This window comes from Vulpes vulpes, chromosome X (genome assembly GCF_048418805.1).
Source record: "Vulpes vulpes isolate BD-2025 chromosome X, VulVul3, whole genome shotgun sequence".
NCBI lineage: Eukaryota > Metazoa > Chordata > Mammalia > Carnivora > Canidae > Vulpes > Vulpes vulpes.
The window spans coordinates 15,411,153-15,429,112 of NC_132796.1; the positions used below are offsets into that span (position 1 = coordinate 15,411,153).

The window sequence follows — 17,960 nt, forward strand, 5'->3', positions numbered from 1 at the left end:
ATCAAAATTCCAATGGCCTGTTTCATAGCAATGCAAAAGCCAATTCTCACAGAGATTTGCAAATGGCCCCAGATGGCCAAAATGAAGTTGAAAAAGAACAAAGTTGGGAGAACCATATTTCTTAATTTCAAAACTTACTATATAAAACTACAGTAATCAAAATAGCATGACCCCGGAATAAGGGTAAACATACAGATCATTGCGACAGAATTTATAGTCCAGAAGCAAGCTCTTACATTTATGATCTGATGATTTTGACAGGGTGCCAAGCTATTTCACTGGGGAAAGAAAAGTATTTAAGAAATGGTGCTGGGTTGACTGGTCTCTACACTCAAAAGAAAGAAGCTAGACCCCTAGCTCACATCAGTCACAAAATCTAACTCAACATTCATCAGAGAGACAACTGTAAGAGCCAAAACTCTAAAACTTATTTTTTTAACTACTCGTTTTCGCTAAAATTTCTTTTAATTTTATAAACTCCAGTGTGATTAACATATAGTATTATATTAATTTCAAGTGTCTAAGATAATGAACTTTTAAAAAGAAAACATAGGAGCAATTCTTTGTGACCCTGGGTTAGGCTAAGAGTTCCTAGATACAACATCAAAAGCACAATCCATAAAACAATTGATAAAAGTCTCTGCTAAGTGCTTTGCTTCCAGAATATACAAGGAACTCTTACAAGTCCATAATAAGACAAAAAAACTCAATTAAAAATGAGAAGATTCTAATAAACATTTCATCAAAGACTGAACGGCTAATAAGCACATGGAAGATGCTCAACATCATTTAGTCACTAGGGAAACACAAAACCACAAAGAGACCACACTTCATGCTCACTTGAGTGGATACCAAAAACCAGACAATACCAAGTATTGGTGAGGATGTGAAGAAACTAGACCTTTGTTGCTGGTAGAAATGTAAAAATGCTATAGCCACTTTTGTTGTTATTTTGGTAGTTTCTTTGAAAGTTAAACATTTATTTACCTGATGATTCAGCATTTCCACTTCTAGATACTTTAGCCAAGAGGTATGAAGACATATTTCCACACAAAGATCTGTACCTGAATGTTTATAGCAACATTATTTATAATAACCAAAAAGTGGGAATAATCCAAGCACCCATCCACTTTTTTATCACTGACTAATATTCTATCGTACAGGTATTGCACATTTCATCCAGATAAACTTTTTGTGTAGCTATTCAGAGAAACAGAATGTGGGATATACCCATTCAATTGGATAACTACCTGGCAATACAAAAGGACTACTGATACAGGCTACATCATGGATGAACCTCAAAAGCCTCATACTAAGTGACAGAAAGACATGAAAGACCACATTAGTGTATGGTTCCACTTATATGAAAAATCATGGAAAAGTACATCCACAAGACAGAAAGCAAATTGGTGGTTGCTTGGGGCTGGGGGTGGCAACAGGGATGGTCTCCAAACAGGTGTTTTGGGGGGTGACAAAAAGGCTCTCACACTGGATTGTAGCAAGGGCAGCACAACTCTAATTTATTAAGAATCACTGAATTGAGGATTCCTGGGTGGCTCAGCGGTTTAGCACCTGCCTTTGGCCCAGGGCGTGATCCTGGAGACCTGGGATCGAGTCCCGCGTCAGGCTCCCTATGTGGAGCCTACTTCTCCCTCTCTCTCTCCCTCTCTCTAATAAATAAATAAAATCTTTAAAAAACATAAAATAAGAATCACTGAATTGTGTACACAAAGGTGAACTTCATGGCATGTAAATTCGGCCTAAATAAAGCATTAAAAAAAAAAAAAACCCTAGAACGTGAGAACATGAGCACTGTCTGAAAAAGAATGGACTACAAAGGCAGACACTCAACCACTGAGCCACCCAAGTGTCCCTCCTACTGGTTCAGTTTGTCTGGAGAGCCCTAATACACCAGCCCTCTACCAAATGAAACAAAGTTCAACATAATAGGTATAATTCTAGAAGTACAAAACAATTCCCTGAGATCTCAAAAGCATTGTGGTTTCCATGTTTTCATAAATCACTTTAAGTGGGAGGCCTGGGTGGCTCAGTGGTTGATCGCCTGCCTTTGGCTTCAGTCGTGATCCTGGGGTCCTGGATCGAGTCCCACATCAGGCTCCCTGTGGGGAGCCTGCTTCTCCCTCTGCCTGTGTCTCTGCCCCTCTCTCATGAATAAATAAAATCTTTTTAAAAATCACTTTAAGCATTCAGCAGCACATCCAATGTGTGGAATTTCATCTATATACCTCATTCTTGGGACTCTGTAATCCACTAGCGAGGACTATATTGTACCTCCTTTTTTTTTTAAAGCTGCCCAATTATTACAGACCCACAATTTCATCAGAGTCTTTCCTGAAACCCCCAGAGTTAGACAATCCAGACCCTTGCTTCCAAGTAGCATTAGCCCAATCCATATTGAGGGGACAAGCAAACAAATTCTCCTTAAAAGTCACCTGACTTACTGTGACATTCTCTTTCAATGTTTACTCACCATTAGCTGTGAGATGACCATTCTGCTGATGCCAACCTTTTCTGAGTTTGCCCTATTTCCCTGCCACCTGGAGTAGCAGCAGTAACTGTCTCCCTATTTTCCAGAAACGGAAAACATTTGAAATGACCATGAACAATACCTCTCAAGGTTTGTTTCCCTTCAACCTTTCCTCTTAGGTGTTTTTCACCCTTCCAGCCACCTCTGGTCCTTTATTTTCTTCTCTTGAATCCTCTAAGTTTTCACACCCCATCAAGCATGACAACCAGCACTGAACACAGAATTCTAATGGCAAATATAGCAGAAAGATTAGTTGCCAAATCCTCTAGAATAAGTTCATCTCTCTCTCTCTCTCTCTCTCTCTCTCTCTCTCTCACACACACACACACACACACACACACACACACACCCCTAAGGAGAATGGTGCCATGATATAGAATTAGAATTACAAAGAATGTGAAGGAATTCCTGGGTGTTTGAAGGAGGGAGAATGTATCAGAAGGGGAGGCATTTAGTGGAATGGTAACAGAGTGACACCAAGTCTCTTGGTGAACAAGAATATTTCTAGGCTCCAAAACACTTAACAGTCAGGTCAGATAGTTTTCTTCTTGGCACCTTGCCTTAACGTTATTCCTGTTTGGAGGAATAACCTTGAGACATTCCTCACATTAAATCCAAGTTACACCTTTTTACTTGTGAAACAAGTGTGAAACAAGCCTCTGAGAGCTGGAAGTTATCTATGAACCAAGTGATAGAGTTCAACCTTTTCATTTTACTGATGAGGACACTGAGGAGGGGGGCAGAATGACTGCCCAAAGTTACCCAGAGACAATGCTAGGACTATAACTTGTGCCTTCCAGCCTCAGCCCCAGTCTCCTTTTACTGAATCCCCACTATCTCCATGGAGGTGGGGACTTAAGAAATCAAGATCTAGAAAGAACAAGAAAGATTCCTATAAGTGGACAGTATCAGTACCTAAACAGGACAAGATTAGGCCCCAGGTCTTCCTATTTCTTTTCCCCAATAACTCAAACTCATTCTGATGCCTTAATTTTACAGGTCAGCTTGTTAAATACAAGCTGCAATGGTAATTACATAAACTACACCACTTGTTTTGTTTCTAGAACTTCATCTTCTGGCTTGCATGAGGAGAGTCAAGGCTTCCATCTCAGGAAGGGAGCTCTGTCTGGGTTCCAGATAAGACTGGGCCCCACAGCTACAGGGTGGGGCCTTCTGTGAAAGCGGTGAAGTCATGCAAAGCTCCTGTTTCCCTATAGAGGGAACCCTTGGGAGAGCTCTACCTCCTGGGTCTTTTTGCCCTCCCTTTGGGAATCCCAACTGCTAGAGAAAAAGAAGTAGGAGGCCCTTCCTTTCTAGAAGGGCTAGAAGTGAGCTGAGGGCCCAAAGGAAAGGGACAAAGAGAAGGTCCTTCGTCTAGGTCAAAAGTGGACAAACCACAGTGCTATAGGTCTAGGAAGATAGGCGCTTTAAGGGGCATTCAAAGGTACAGGGTAATCCTGGCACAATTTCCAAGGATGTGAACTTAAAGGTCTTTATTTATTTATTATTATTTTAAAATATTTTATTTATTTACTCATGAGAGACAGACAGACAGAGAGGCAGAGATACAGGCAGAGGGAGAAGCAGGCTCCATGTGGGGAGCCTGACATGGGATTTGATCCCCGGACTCCAGGATCATGTCCTAGGCCAAAGGCAGGTGTCCAACCGCTGAGCCACCCAGGAACCCCTTGAAGGTCTTTAAAGTGGGGATTTCGTTAGATGATTCAAACCAACATGCCTTTATCACTAGGTCCTAGCAGGCACTGAGAAGCCAAATTGGGAGACTTTACCACATACATGAGAGAGCAGGAAAAATTCTGTCCTCCTCCTTTCCAGCTTGTGGCAGGCCACTCTTGGCTAGGTCCCCATATTACCTGGGGGTATAAGTTCATGTTTCTCTGTTGTTAGAGAAACTTTGGTGGCAAGTGAGGGAGGTAATGGCTCCAGCAAAAAAGGATCTTGGTGTTTGGTGGGAGCAACCCAGATCAGAGGGAGACAGCCAGATGGTTCCAGGCTCAAAGTCCCAGTGTGCAATGAAAGAACAAGGCCATTCGCCTGACCTGACCTCCCGCCCTGTGCCCTGGGTGGGAGTAGGGCCTAAGCTAGCAGGCAGCCTGCAGGGCAGTGCTTTCTAGCCAGCCCCCTGAGAAACACTCCAACAGGCACCATTAGAAATCACTTTGCTAAAAAATAAAAAAAATAAAAATAAAAATAAAAAAGAAATCACTTTGCTATCTGTGGGATTTTCAGGCAAGCTCTTCTGCATTTACCAGGTTAAAAAAAATCTGAAAATATTGTACTTACTGTGTTTTTCTGGGTTACCATATCCTGAAAAGAAAAAAAATGATAAGATGAATATAGCTTTTTAAAAAAAGCCATTAACTTCCAGAAGCACTACAAGCACTTTGCCCCCCATCATCCAGCACCTACCTCAGGGCAAGAGTTAGTCACTTGAAACCTCCCATTTCCCCTGTGTGAACAACTTCAAATAGGGTGAGCCTCAGAGAATTCATATTCTGGGGAAAGCACATCATGATTGGCTAGCTTTAGGAATGACTGAGGGACATACAGTTTTAAGGATTTCCCGGAGCAGTGGCAATGCTCTTGTCCAGAGACATTCTGAGATTCAAGTTTGAGGCTCTGCACCTTGCCTGTCCAGTGAAGAACGTCAGGGACAGCGTAGAACTGCCTGGGAAGTACCACGCTACGCTCAGGTCCACGACCATGTCTTGGCTCCTTCAGTGCCACCCCGCCCAGGCAGCCCTCCTACAGAAGGGGCACTGCTGGGGGGACTTCCCACACCTCACTCGAACTAAGAACCTTCAAATCCAAGGACGACAATTTTAGCCAGTTAACTTCAAATAATGGTTATGCAGCCCTTTGCCATAGCATTCATGTGCTGTAAGCTAACATTTGCAGACAAGAGAAAACGTAATTAAACAGCTGTAGGGCAGCCCTGGTGGCACAGCAGTTTAGCGCCGCCTGTGGCCCGGGGTGTGATCCTGGAGGCCCAGGGTGTGATCCTGGAGACCCGGGATCGGGATCTAGTCCCACGTCAGGCTTCCTGCATGGAGCCTGCTTCTCCCTCCCTCCCTCCCTCCCTCTCCCTCTCCCTCAAATCAATCAATCAATAAATAAATCTTTAAAAAAACAGCTGTAAAATGGGGTTTATACAGTTAGACGTTCTGAGATCTTGGCTTTCTGAGGACAAGTGCAGCTTCCTTCTTCTGGTGTCACATTTCCCCTTTAGGAAATATTTTTCCATATTATTAAAAAGTAAAACTTATCCAGGTCATGGGACTTTCCAGAGGAGACCACTAAGGCATTGTTGAGGGGAAAAAATATATTGCATTGGAAAAAATACTTTAATTTTGTGTTTCTCATCAAAATATGGCTTAATAATCTATCCTTTCATATTTTCTAGTTCTAAATATTTTTCAAGCACAACTGCCTTAGCGAAAATCAGTAAAAGAAAAAAAATCAGTATCTAAATGTCTAAAGTAATAATTTAGATTGGTTTATAGCCTTCTGGGAAACTATTATACAATGTAAAGTACAATAATAAACCAGTTTCTTCTTTCAATGTCCTATGAATGACTTCTTAAAACACAATACTGTGCTCTAATTACAGAGTACACATCTATGTCAAGTGTATGTGATACAGAACACATAGAGGTTACACATCTGAAGCAGGTTGGATTTCTACCAGGAAATAACCCCCGATTATTACAGAACCCAGAAAAATCTGGTTAATATTAAATCTCAAGAAACACAAAAATGTTCAACTTTGCCATCATCAAACTGTGCTATTTACATACACTAGTGATTTTAACACAAAGGGAGATGGACATTTAGAACTGGTGTCCATGAATGTGAATTTGACGCCACTAGTTCTCACCCGTGGCTGTACTTTTGGGAGGTTAAAAAAATCCCTCAGAGACTGTGATGTAATTGGTCTGGGGTATGACCTGGGTATTGGGATACTTACAAGCTGTCCAAGTAATTCTAAAGTGCAGTCAAGGTTGAGTAACACTGTTGTAAACAAACTAAGCTTTCACTCCTGAAATGATTTAACGCAGACCAGGATTTTCCTGACCAATATTAAGACATCTGACAATACTAATATTCCCTGAGTTTTATGGCAACTCACCTTAGACATTCACATTTTACAAACATGAGCATTTTTTTACATTTTCATCTTAATTCCAGTTAACTTACAGTGTTGTATTAGTCTCAGGTGTACAGTATGGTGATTCAACACCTCCACTCCACTGCCTTCTACTCCACTACCATCTCCCCACCTATGTTCCAAATATGAGTTGTTTTTTTTCCCTTAGGAGTACTATTATTCAAAAAAACATCTGTATCAAACTTGCAAGAATACAGGTGTAAAAACCTCAATACAGCGTTGTGCTTTTCAGTTTTGCTCTGTTTTGAATGGTGTTGGAGGGTGGAGGAATAACAGATTAAATATGGAGGATGCCTATGCTAGAACTTTCTGCCCACTCTGGTGATGGTTCTGTGTCGTCATCTTATCATTCAAGTTGAGAAACTTTTAATGTGTAGGTTTGGATCAAACTGCCCACTGAAAGGTTCAGAGTGGCGTGTTTGCTCCAATGGAAGCTAACAGTTTTTGCCTTCACTTCCCTAATGAGCCCGGAAATGGTGAAGTTGCCTACAAGCACCTCTCTGTAGAGCATATGCTCATACAGTGGTCAGGAAGTCATCTGTGTGAGCGAGAAGCTGTAGCAGGAAGGAAGGAATTGCACAAGTGAATCTTTTTTGTTTATCTCCAACCTCCCATGCTACATGTACATTTTCTTTGAATGCATAATACTGCTTTCCCGAAGCCAAGTGTTCACCAGGAGACAAATGATCCCCTTTACCTTCAATGAAAGAGCAGTGTCCGCATCGGTGTCATGGTACAGGATCACATTGTTGGCCATGTCAAAGCTTTCGCGGACCCCCAGATGGTAAAAGAGGGAAGGCTGTCTGGAGATCTCACTCATGTCCACCACAGCAACATCTGAGATCAGCAAGGACAGGACACGGTGTGGGAGAGAAAGAGAGGTGATTGGTCTACTGAATCTATTTCCTGCTGATCACCAATGGGGAACTCCTGCAATTGGTGTTTCTACCACCAGCCTTTTTTTTTTTTTTTACCAGCCTTTAAGATAAAGCAGAAAGTAATGAATAATTGGATTAGAAGCACCCCATGAGCAGTGGAAGAGAAGCAACGAGAGAAACCTCTTCCCTCCTCAAAGTGCTGGGAACGTGGCCTCACTTAAAAATTGCTGTTGGAGTTAGTTTTGCTGTTATCTTTATTAGGAAATATGTGATCTCTAAAGGAGTATGTTCACCTTATGTACAAATTATAAAGCCAAATGAAATGTCAAACAATGCTCCTGCCATGCAGCCCAAGACCCAGAACATCATCTGTACTGTCAGAGTCTCATGTGCCTCCTCCCAGTCACATCTCCTCCCTCCTGCTCAGAGGATGCCTCTGTCCTGATCTCTGTATTTATCAGTTCCCTACATGTCTAAATGTATATATATAAATATATATCCACGCATGTGTATATATATGCACATGTATCTTACATACATGCACAAGATTATATATTAGATATGCACGTCATGTTATATACACATGTATATACTTAATACATATATGCATATTATAATGTATGAATCCCTAAACAGGATATTGTTTAGTTTTGCATGGCTTTGAACCTCATATATATATATATAGTATCACACCATATGTATTCTTGGACTTGCTACTGGTGTGATACCACCAATTTGCATGTCTACCTCTAGTTCAACATAGCATTCCATTATATGAGGACTGAGGCCTGGATAGAAATTTCTTTATCCATCCTATCTAAATATATGTGTTTTTTTCCTTTTTCCTATTTCTAACTGCTGTAATGAACATTCCTTCTGGCTCAATGTCCATCATTAACTTGAAAATGTAGCTCAAATGCCCTTGGAGGTGTGTCCTATGGAGACTTACTCCAAATGGAGGAGGCAACGTATCACATCAACAAGGAGAGTATTTAAATGTGCCGAGCAGTACTGCACACCAGCTCAAAACTTGTCATTTTTGAAAGTATAAAACTCCAAGTTTGATTGGACCTTCCCTACCACATACAGAGATTTTGGAAAGAACATCTGAACTTACTCTTGCAGTGCTGTGACTCATAGGAAAGTCACTGAAAATCCCAAAGACACAGAACAGAGGCAAGGTGAATGGAGCGAGAAGACACAAGAAGGTAGGCAGTAGCCACATCAGCACCAGGCATCACTGGCTCTGTGCAGGAAGCATTGAGAGTCCTGAGGCCAAGCGCCAACAAGCCCTAGGTGGGCCTTTTATTTTCTAACTTACAGATCATCTGCTATATGCCAGGCATCATGCTGAGTTCAAGGGACAGAAATGAGAACAAGAAGGGTACTCAACCCACACTGGCACAAAGGTCATTCAGGGAAGGCCTGCAAAAAGGAATGCTGTCTGGGATCTGGGGCCCCAGAAAAGTCAGGCAAATTGGTGTGAGGGTGAGGTGATGGAAAGGGAAGGAAAGTGTTGCAGGAAGAGAAGACCAGGGCAAAGGGCCAGACATAAGATGGCATGTGTTAGGGGGACTGCAAATAATTTCAGGAGATGAGCCTGGAAGGGTTCTTAGGTGCCAGGTGGTGAAGGGGTCTGAAGGCCATGTTAAGAGAGCTGCCTCGATCCTGAGGCAATGGGAAACCTATGGTAGGGTGGTTTTTTGTTTTTCTTTGGATCATGGAAAAATACAAATATACATAAAAGTAGAATAGTATAATGAAGCCCCCCATAGCCCCTTCACTTCCCTCAACAACTAACAACTCACAGCCAGGCTTGTTTCACTTCTACTGGCACCAAACCACCCCCTTACCATACTATTTTAAGCAGACCCCAGACATCATTTCATTCCCAAATACTTCAGTATGTATTGCTCAAAAAGGAGAATGCAAATGGAAAACAACAACAACAACAACAACAACACTATAGTGGGCACCTGGTTGGCTTGTGTCTGACTCTTGATTTCAGCTCATGACCTCAGGGTCATGGATTGAGCCCAGCATTAGGCTCCAGGCTCAGCAGGGAGTCTGCTTGGGATTCTCTGCACACCGACCCCATCCTGCTCCTCTTCCACCACCCCACATACTCTCTAAAATAAGTAAATAAAATCTTTAAGAAAATTACTGTAGGGCAGCCCCGGTGGCTCAGCGGTTTAGTGCCGCCTTCAGCCCAGGGTGTGATCTGGGGGACCCAAGATCGAGCCTGCATCAGGCTCCCTGCATGGAGCCTGCTTCTCCCTCTGCCTGTCTGTCCGTCTCTGTGTGTGTCCCTCATTAATAAATAAAATCTTAAAAAGAAAATTACTGTAAAAAAAAAAAAAAGAAAATTACTGTAGTATCAATGTCTCACCTAACAGTTCTGAAAAAAAAAAAACCTGTCATGATTATGTTAAGATTTTTTTTTAAGATTTAAGATGAAGCAGGCTCCATGCAGGGAGCCTGACGCGGAACTCGATCCCGGGTCCCCAGGATCACACCCCGGGTTGAAGGTGGCGCTAAACCGCTGAGCCCCCCGGGCTGCCCCCTGACAGGTTTTAAACAGGAGCCTGTCCTGCCCAAATTCACCCCTCTTGAGGTTGTTGCTCAAGAAAGGACAAACGTATATGCTGAAGAAACACTTTACAACCCAGGCTGGTTCATTTATCTCCAACGGATAACAGTTCCCTGCAAACATTTGCTCGGAGTCAAAAATCACACCGCAGCTGAATGAATCAGTCCGCTTATAGGACGGTTCCCTGGACTGCACCTACTTACGTGAAAAAGCATGGGTTTGAGAGTTGTGCTATTAGGTGGCAGCACAGACGCTAATTCCAAGGCCACGGAGACAGGTGTAGTTAACTGAGGCAAGCGAGCCATGGCTTTCTTGCTTTCTTCAAGCTCCTTGAAGACAAAGGAGAGTGACAGGAACAGGCAGAGGCCAGGGACGAAGGACAGCAGCCCCCAACTGATGTGGGCCATTTTCACTGGAAACCCGCAACTTGTAACTTGGGGGGGGGGGTGTGGCTTGTCGCTGAGGAGACGCGAGCGCCTTCTTTCCTCTGCCTTCTCCCTTCTGTGTCAGGGCTCCTGTCCTCTAGCCTCACTCCTCCGCTCAAGGGCCCCTCCACGGCTCCACCAAGGGCTGGGACACAGACTTTTCAGTCCCTACTCCACGCACAGCAGACGGACACTGCTACTCCAAATTCGAAGTAATCCGTGTTCAATAGAAAAATGGTCTCACACCCAAAGTTGACATTTTTACCTGGTGTTTGTCACTCAGGCCACTAAGACTGAGATTACGCTGAGGATTCATAAAACAATAATATTCAACTAGCTCATTTTTACAACTCCTAGGATATTACTTTAGCAGATTTATAAATATTAAATGACTAAACACCACATTGGGATTTTTATTATATATGAGGCATCTAGGTTTGTTCCCTACCCCCGCCCTAGAGATCATAAGGCTTCAATCACCACAATGGTCATCTGCTTTGACATTTACAAAGTAGTCCCACAAACATCTAGGTTGGATTTCAGAACCACCCTGGGAGACCGGCAGGGAAGGTATTGGCTTTACTTCACAGATGGGGAAATGAAGCACAAAGATTCACCCGTGTCACGGTCACGCAGCCAGGGCACAAACAGAATCACAGCTCCCAAGTGTCCACATGAGGTTTCCTACTATCCTGACTCACTTTCTCAAACACAGCCACAAGGCGTTAAATAGTTGATTTATCAAGCTAAACCTTAGGCAAACAGATCACAGATAAAAAGAGGTAAAATGCTGATTTTTCATTTGCAAATACAGCCTGTGCTCTGGAGCAACCATTACCTTTCAGTTTCTAATGACACAGGTCAGCTTTGGGGGAAGTCTGCATACAATAAACCATCCTTCTTGATGGAGACACTTATGCACCCTACCCATCTTGCTTTAACAACCCTTCAAAAGGGATACCATGTCAGGAACTCGCAACAAGCCAAGGCTCCCCTTAAAATCTACTCTTAGCAGTTAAGTATGTGAATTTAAAAACAAAGTGCCCTTCAAACAATTTAAGAATCAATTACAATGATTTCACAATGTGATAGTATGAAATAAAGATGATATATAGGATTTTAGTTCATGAAAAACTTCTGAACACTATTTTGAATATTCTTTTTGTGAAATGTTTTTATAAGTAGTAAGTAAAACTCTAATTTCCTAGTGTGGCTTAAAAGGGTCTGATTTCTAAAGCAAAGCATTTATCAACAAAATGATATTATGGTAAATGATTTACCATATAGTAATTCTGCGATTGTACTGGCTCACGCCAGCCTTTAAATATATTCCAGGTAATCTGAAATAATGAAGATAAGTAAGATTGGTTATATCTAAATGAACTAGATCTTAGAGTAGCTTTACTGCCGGAGACATTTCAAAACTCTGATTGAACTTAGGGCAACATGAGTCATCCAAAAGCTCCCTAAAAACAACAAAGCCCACGGCTTCTGGGTGGCTCAGAGGGTTAAGCATCTGCCTTTGGCTCAGGTCATGATCCCAGAGTCCTGGGATCGAATCCCACATTGGGTTCCCTGCTCAGTGGGGAGTCTGCTTCTCCCTCTCCTTCTGCCCTTCCTTGTGCACATGTGCTCTAATAAATAGAAAAAAAAAAACCAGAGCCCAGATTTACTAGACAGGAGGCTACTTCTACTTTAAATCCAATTTTCCAATCACATAAGGAGGAGACAACCTACCAATTCGGTGTCAGGAAGTCAACCAAATACACCATTGACAGGGGCCGGGTGCCAGTTGCTTCAAGTACCACGTTGCAATGGGGAAGACAGGGGTGCAGGAGAGTGGGGATGTTGGGAACCTATACCTGGCCCCCGGTCTTTTGCTTCCCAGCATTTTTGTTTTAAAGAAGGACCCCAAAATCTGTGTATACCTTTATACGTGTGATTCAGATGTGTCCACTACCAGTTTTTCCAAGGACATATGCCAAATATAAGCAAATGATGTTCTGAGGTAAATGGACTCACTGGGCTTAATTTTAGAGCACTCACAAGGAAATATTTGCAATAGAAAACGTATCAGGACTTAAGTCACTTAGCTCTCGCATGTTTATGTTGCTCTTGAGCTAACAGGGAAAAAGCCTGCACGCTAGGGTGCACTCATCGCTTAAAGCGCTAGCAGTACCAGCACCACCATGCATGATGGGACGCATCACAGCTCCAACTCTGGGCTCCCTGGTGGCCTTTACATCTACCACCTCAATACTTCCACCTTTGCCACCTGAATGTTCTCTTCCGCTTCCTTCCACCCTTTTATAAAGGGATCTGCTTTGACATAACTCTCCTCAGCAAATTTCGAGACATCGTTCTCAAAAGCCCTTTTCTGACCAGCAGATAATGACTTTCTCTTCTAAAAGGTCTGTGTCACACATCACCTTCAAGACGTGTGCAATTTCAGAGAGGAGTAGAGCTTGATGTACTGGCACCACACAGCACCCCACCGTGAAGGCGGTACTGCTGAGCTTTTCTGTCTGAGTGACAAAATTGCAGGAAATGGCACTGCCTTCCTTAATTTGTTCTCTGATTGGCTCATTAAAAATGACCTCTGGTCAACACAAGAAGACCCATGGCTTTCACATCCACTTCAAAAATAACACCCTACCCCCCCTTTACCTTAATAAAATCAACTGTTCCTTCAAGATCAACTCTAGGTGCCAGGACTCCTGCCGGGCCACTGATGTCACCCATTCTGTGCTCCCAGCTTCCGGAGAGGGTCAGCCCCACAGCCTGTGCAGGGGCACAGAGTTCATCTGGTGATGGCAGCGAGGATCCACTGCTGGATACAGGGCCATTTTTTCTTTGTCCTTATTCCACCTCATCTCCCCCCCACCATGTACCAAAATCCTTTTTTCTGGGTGGCTCTTTGAGAATCAATGTCCAGAGTTCCTGGTTTCCATCGAGCATGCCTCACTAGCCACAGACTTTATGAAAAGTATCTAGCAAGGTTGAGTATTTTGAATGCAGGATTCTCATTCTCAGGAAAGAAAACACATTTTAGTGAATCCGACCAACAAGTCTTAGAACGTCAGCCTTATGAGATCCAATGACAATCCAAGGGTCGTTCTAGACATCAGAATGGTCTTGGCTCCCAGCTCACAACCAAAATAACTGGAGGGCTATGTTGGAGCCCATCAAGAACCTTTATGATATCGACCATTTCCATTGCTTTGTGTTTCATGTATTCCACTTCCTCTGCTCCCAACTTTTAACAGTCACACAGAGCATCTCATCTGGACAGAACTGGCCTGATACAATGCAGCTAGCCTTGAGGGTATTTTTGCTCATGGTGAGTTGATCAGTAAGACATAGAGATATTATATTCTGGTTATGCTTCACGACAGGACATGTCAAAAATGTAATGGTACGAGTTTAAGTTCTGGCTCTTAGTCAGATGAAGTAGACATCCCAGCCTGTCTCTCCCCGAATGCATCTATAAAAACTTGGCAGAAAGGATCGAATAGCTGTTTAATAATCTAGAAAGGAAGCAAGCAGATTAGAGAAGACCTGATTCCAATGTACCGCCAAACCCAAAGCAAGTTCCTTATTTCCCCCTCAGACTCCCCCCCTGCCAGGACTAAAGGCAGCCCGAAACCCTCCAAATAGGTGCTGGGTGTCAATGCAGAGAGCACCAGGATAGGCTCCCTAGTTCTGGCTCAGAAAGCAGCAAAGGGGCCTCCAAATGCTCAGAGAGAGTGAAGGCAGTTCTCTACTTTTCTCTTTTCCCTTGCACCCCAGGACCCCTGTGACCCCCACGGCCATACCAGCCAAGGCTGGCAGAGGCAGCAGGGCCTACAGTCACCAGGGCCTCTGCTCTAACCTGAGGAGCTGTGGTCCCAAGGGGGGGGGGGCAGCGAATCCCCATTGCTTTTTTCCCCCTCTCCAAATTCCTGGCCTCAAACATGGGCACTTGTGCAAAGTGTGAGGCAGAGTGGCTTGACTAAATCTCCCGGTGTTCGGCCCCAGGACTGAAAAGGGGAGACCCAGTAAATCACCAAGTACAAAGCCAAGCAGCACTGAAAACGCTTTGAAAGGCTACCACAACTAAACCCGAGCTTAGCAGCCTAAATCAACCAGGCCGACCACCCGTTAGGGCAAAAATACCCACAGGCTCCATAGGATATATGTGAGGCCTGGGATCTCATTTATAGGATTTCAAAAGATCCAGGGTACAATCCAAAATTACTTTGAATTCAAAAAAGCAGGAACGATTCAAACTCACATGGGAAAGACAACCAATGGAATCTGATAACATGAGGTCACAGAAATCAGAATCACTGACAATGACTTTAAAGCAATTATTATAAAAGTTCTCCAAGAAGGGATGCCTGGGTGGCTCAGTGGTTGAGTGTCTGCCTTTGACTCAGGGCGTGATCCTGGGGCCCAGGATCAAGTCCCACACCAGGCTCCCTGCGAGAAGCCTGCTTCTCCCTCTACCTGTGTGTCTGTCTCGGTCTCTCATGAATAAATAAAATCTTTAAAAAAAAATTCTCCAAGAAGTAAAGGAAGATACTTCTGAAAAGAATGGAAAAAAATAGAAAGTACCAATGAATAAACTGAAGAGCCAAATGGAAATCTTAGGAATGATTAATAACCAAAATAAAAAAACTCACCAGATGGGCTCACAAAGAATGGACGTGACAGAGGGGTCAGTGAAACTAAAGACAGGTCAGTAGAAATGATCTAATTTGAACAACAGAAAACAAAGACTTTAGAAAAATCTAGAAATTAAGACTCTCTTCCAAAAGCCCATAAACCAATAGGTAAAAAGTGCAGGGAAGGATCATGAACAAACAGCGCTCAGGTAAAAAAGAAAAGGGAAGTATGTCCAACTACACATAGAATAAGGCAAATACAAGTTAAAACTGAGATACTGATCCCTGGGTGGCTCAGCGGTTAAGCACCTGCCTTTGGCCCAGGGCACGATCCTGGAGTCCCGGGATCGAGTCCCGTGTCAGGCTCCCGGCATGGGGCCTGCTTCTCCCTCTGCCTGTGTCTCTGCCTCCCCAATACAGTAGCTCACGGTGGTTTGGATTTGCATTTCCCCGACAAAGGACTGTCTTTTCATGTGTATGTTGGCTGTTTGTATATCTTTTTAAAAAAAAAAAAAAGATTTTATTTATTCATGAGAGACAGAGACAGAGAGAGAGAGGGTGGGGGGGAGGGAGAGGCAGAGACACAGGCAGAGGGAGAAGCAGGAGCCCGATGTGGGACTCGATCCCAGGTCTCCAGGATCACACCCTGGGCTGAAGGCGGTGCTAAACCGCTGAGCCACCCAGGGATCCCACAACTTTCTTTTTTAAAAGAAGGTTAAATCGAGAGTTACCATAGGACCCAGAAATCCCACCCCTAGGCACACAGGCAAGAGAGATGGAAGCAGATGTCCACGGCAAAAGTTGCTGTGTTATTCCCCGAAGCCAAAACCAGAAACCACCCCAATGCCCAGGGAGATACCACCCTGCAGTACATCCAGAACTTCACGCAACCGAGTGAAAGGGGCGCAGTCTGGTCCCGTGCAGCGCCACGGATGAGCTGTGGACACGGGTGAGAAGACCACACGTTCATAAGGCCGTTCATGGGAACAAGCACGACTCGAGAGATGGAAAGGAGAGGAGAGGCTGCCCTGCTCCGGGGCTGCATGGCTGCGGCGGGGAGGGACTGCTAACCGGTGCAGGGGTTTTCCTGGGTGCAATGCAAGGGGCCTGGGGCGAGCAACGGTGATGGCTGCGCGGCTCCCCAGACCTGCAACAACCTCTGGGCTGTCCGCTGCACTGGATCGATTATACCTCATGAAGGCTGGGTGGGTTGGGTTGTCGTGTTTTTGTTTTTTAAAGTAGAAGAGTCTCAGCGGTGGCTGTTCCTAATTGTTGCAAACTGGGAACGACTCGACGTTCAACAGAGAACATAAACTGTGGTGTATTCTTACAACGAAATACTACATAGAAATGGAAAGGAACAAACTGCTGCTGTGTTAACAGTAGAGAGGAATTCTGCAAACATAATGGTGGGTGAAAGGAGCCAGAGACAATAAAGGAAATTGTGTTATTCCGTTTATAAATAGAGAGAGAGAGAGAGAGAGAAACCAATAAATACTCTTAACTCTAAAGAACACACTACTGGTCAGCAGAGGGGGGTGGGGGTGGGGAGTGAAACAGTTGATGGGGATGAAGGAGGGTGCTTGTGACGAGCACTGGGTGATGGACGGAAGTGACAAATCACTATACTGTACACCTGAAACCAATATAACACTGTATGGTAACCATATTGGAATTAAAATAAAAACTTTTAAAATAAGAAAAAAAAAAGGTACCCCAACAGGCAAAACTACTCCCTTCAGACATCGGGATAGTTGGTGCTCTTGACTAGGCTGGAAAACAGAAGCAAGCACACTGGTGTTTACTTTTTTGATCCAAGCATGGAGTTACACATCATGTAAAGCTTTTGAGAGCTCATAGAGCAGTCCATTTAAGACTGTGCCCTTTTCTGGATGTGCTTTGTACCTCAATAAAAAGTAAAAATAAAGAGGATATTAAAGCAGAGGTTTATACCTTTTCCTCACTTCCATTCTTCAACACAGGACCAGGAATGAAGCTAGGATTAAATCTCCAACCTCAAAAACTTTGGGCAAAAAAAAAAAAAAAAAAAAAAAAGGTCTGACCCAATTGCAGGAGTATAATGGGACCCTACTACCTGACATTTCTTGAGCATTTACCACATTCAGGGCACTATGCTTCAATCTCTACCTAGAGATTTTTTCAATGAGACTCAGAGATGTTAGGTAAGTTATCCAGGGCCACACAGCCAAAAAAGGACAGGGCAACAAAGGAAACCCAATCTGCCAAACTAAATGTTTCTTCCCCTCTTCCACTTGTGTTACCAAGGGCAGTGGGACACAATGATGGAACACAGGTTGGTCAAGCCTCATTATGGATCTATTTTGGTGGAATGCCTGGGTGGCTCAGTGGTTGAATGTTTACCTTTGGCTCAGGTCATGATCCCAGGGTCCTGGGATCGAGATCCGCATCAGGCTCCCCATAGGGAGCCTGCTTCTCCCTCTGCCTATGTCTCTGCCTCTGTGTGTCTCTCACAAATAACTAAATAAAATCTTGAAAAAATAAAAATTAAAAATGGATCTGTTTTGGTGGTCTTTATGCTGGAGGGCAGAAAGGCCATTTGCCCAAAGGATAACCTGCACTTCCTACACTTTCCTGTATGGTGAGGTGAAAGGGAGGCAGCCGTGGTTCTAGCAACTTGACTCAAAGTGCGTGGAACATACATC

General features: G+C 43.6%; 1 protein-coding gene across 1 annotated transcript in view; it reads right to left on the minus strand.

Moving 5' to 3' along the window:
• Positions 1 to 17,960, minus strand: part of MAP3K15 (mitogen-activated protein kinase kinase kinase 15) — a 113,105-nt gene that overhangs the window by 85,175 nt on the left and 9,970 nt on the right. Inside the window, exons 2-3 of the mRNA XM_072744862.1 lie at positions 7,435 to 7,574; positions 4,853 to 4,876 (exon numbers count right to left, since the gene is read on the minus strand). Of these exons, the coding sequence (XP_072600963.1) occupies positions 4,853 to 4,876; positions 7,435 to 7,574 (164 nt within the window). The remainder of the gene's footprint in view (positions 1 to 4,852; positions 4,877 to 7,434; positions 7,575 to 17,960) is intronic.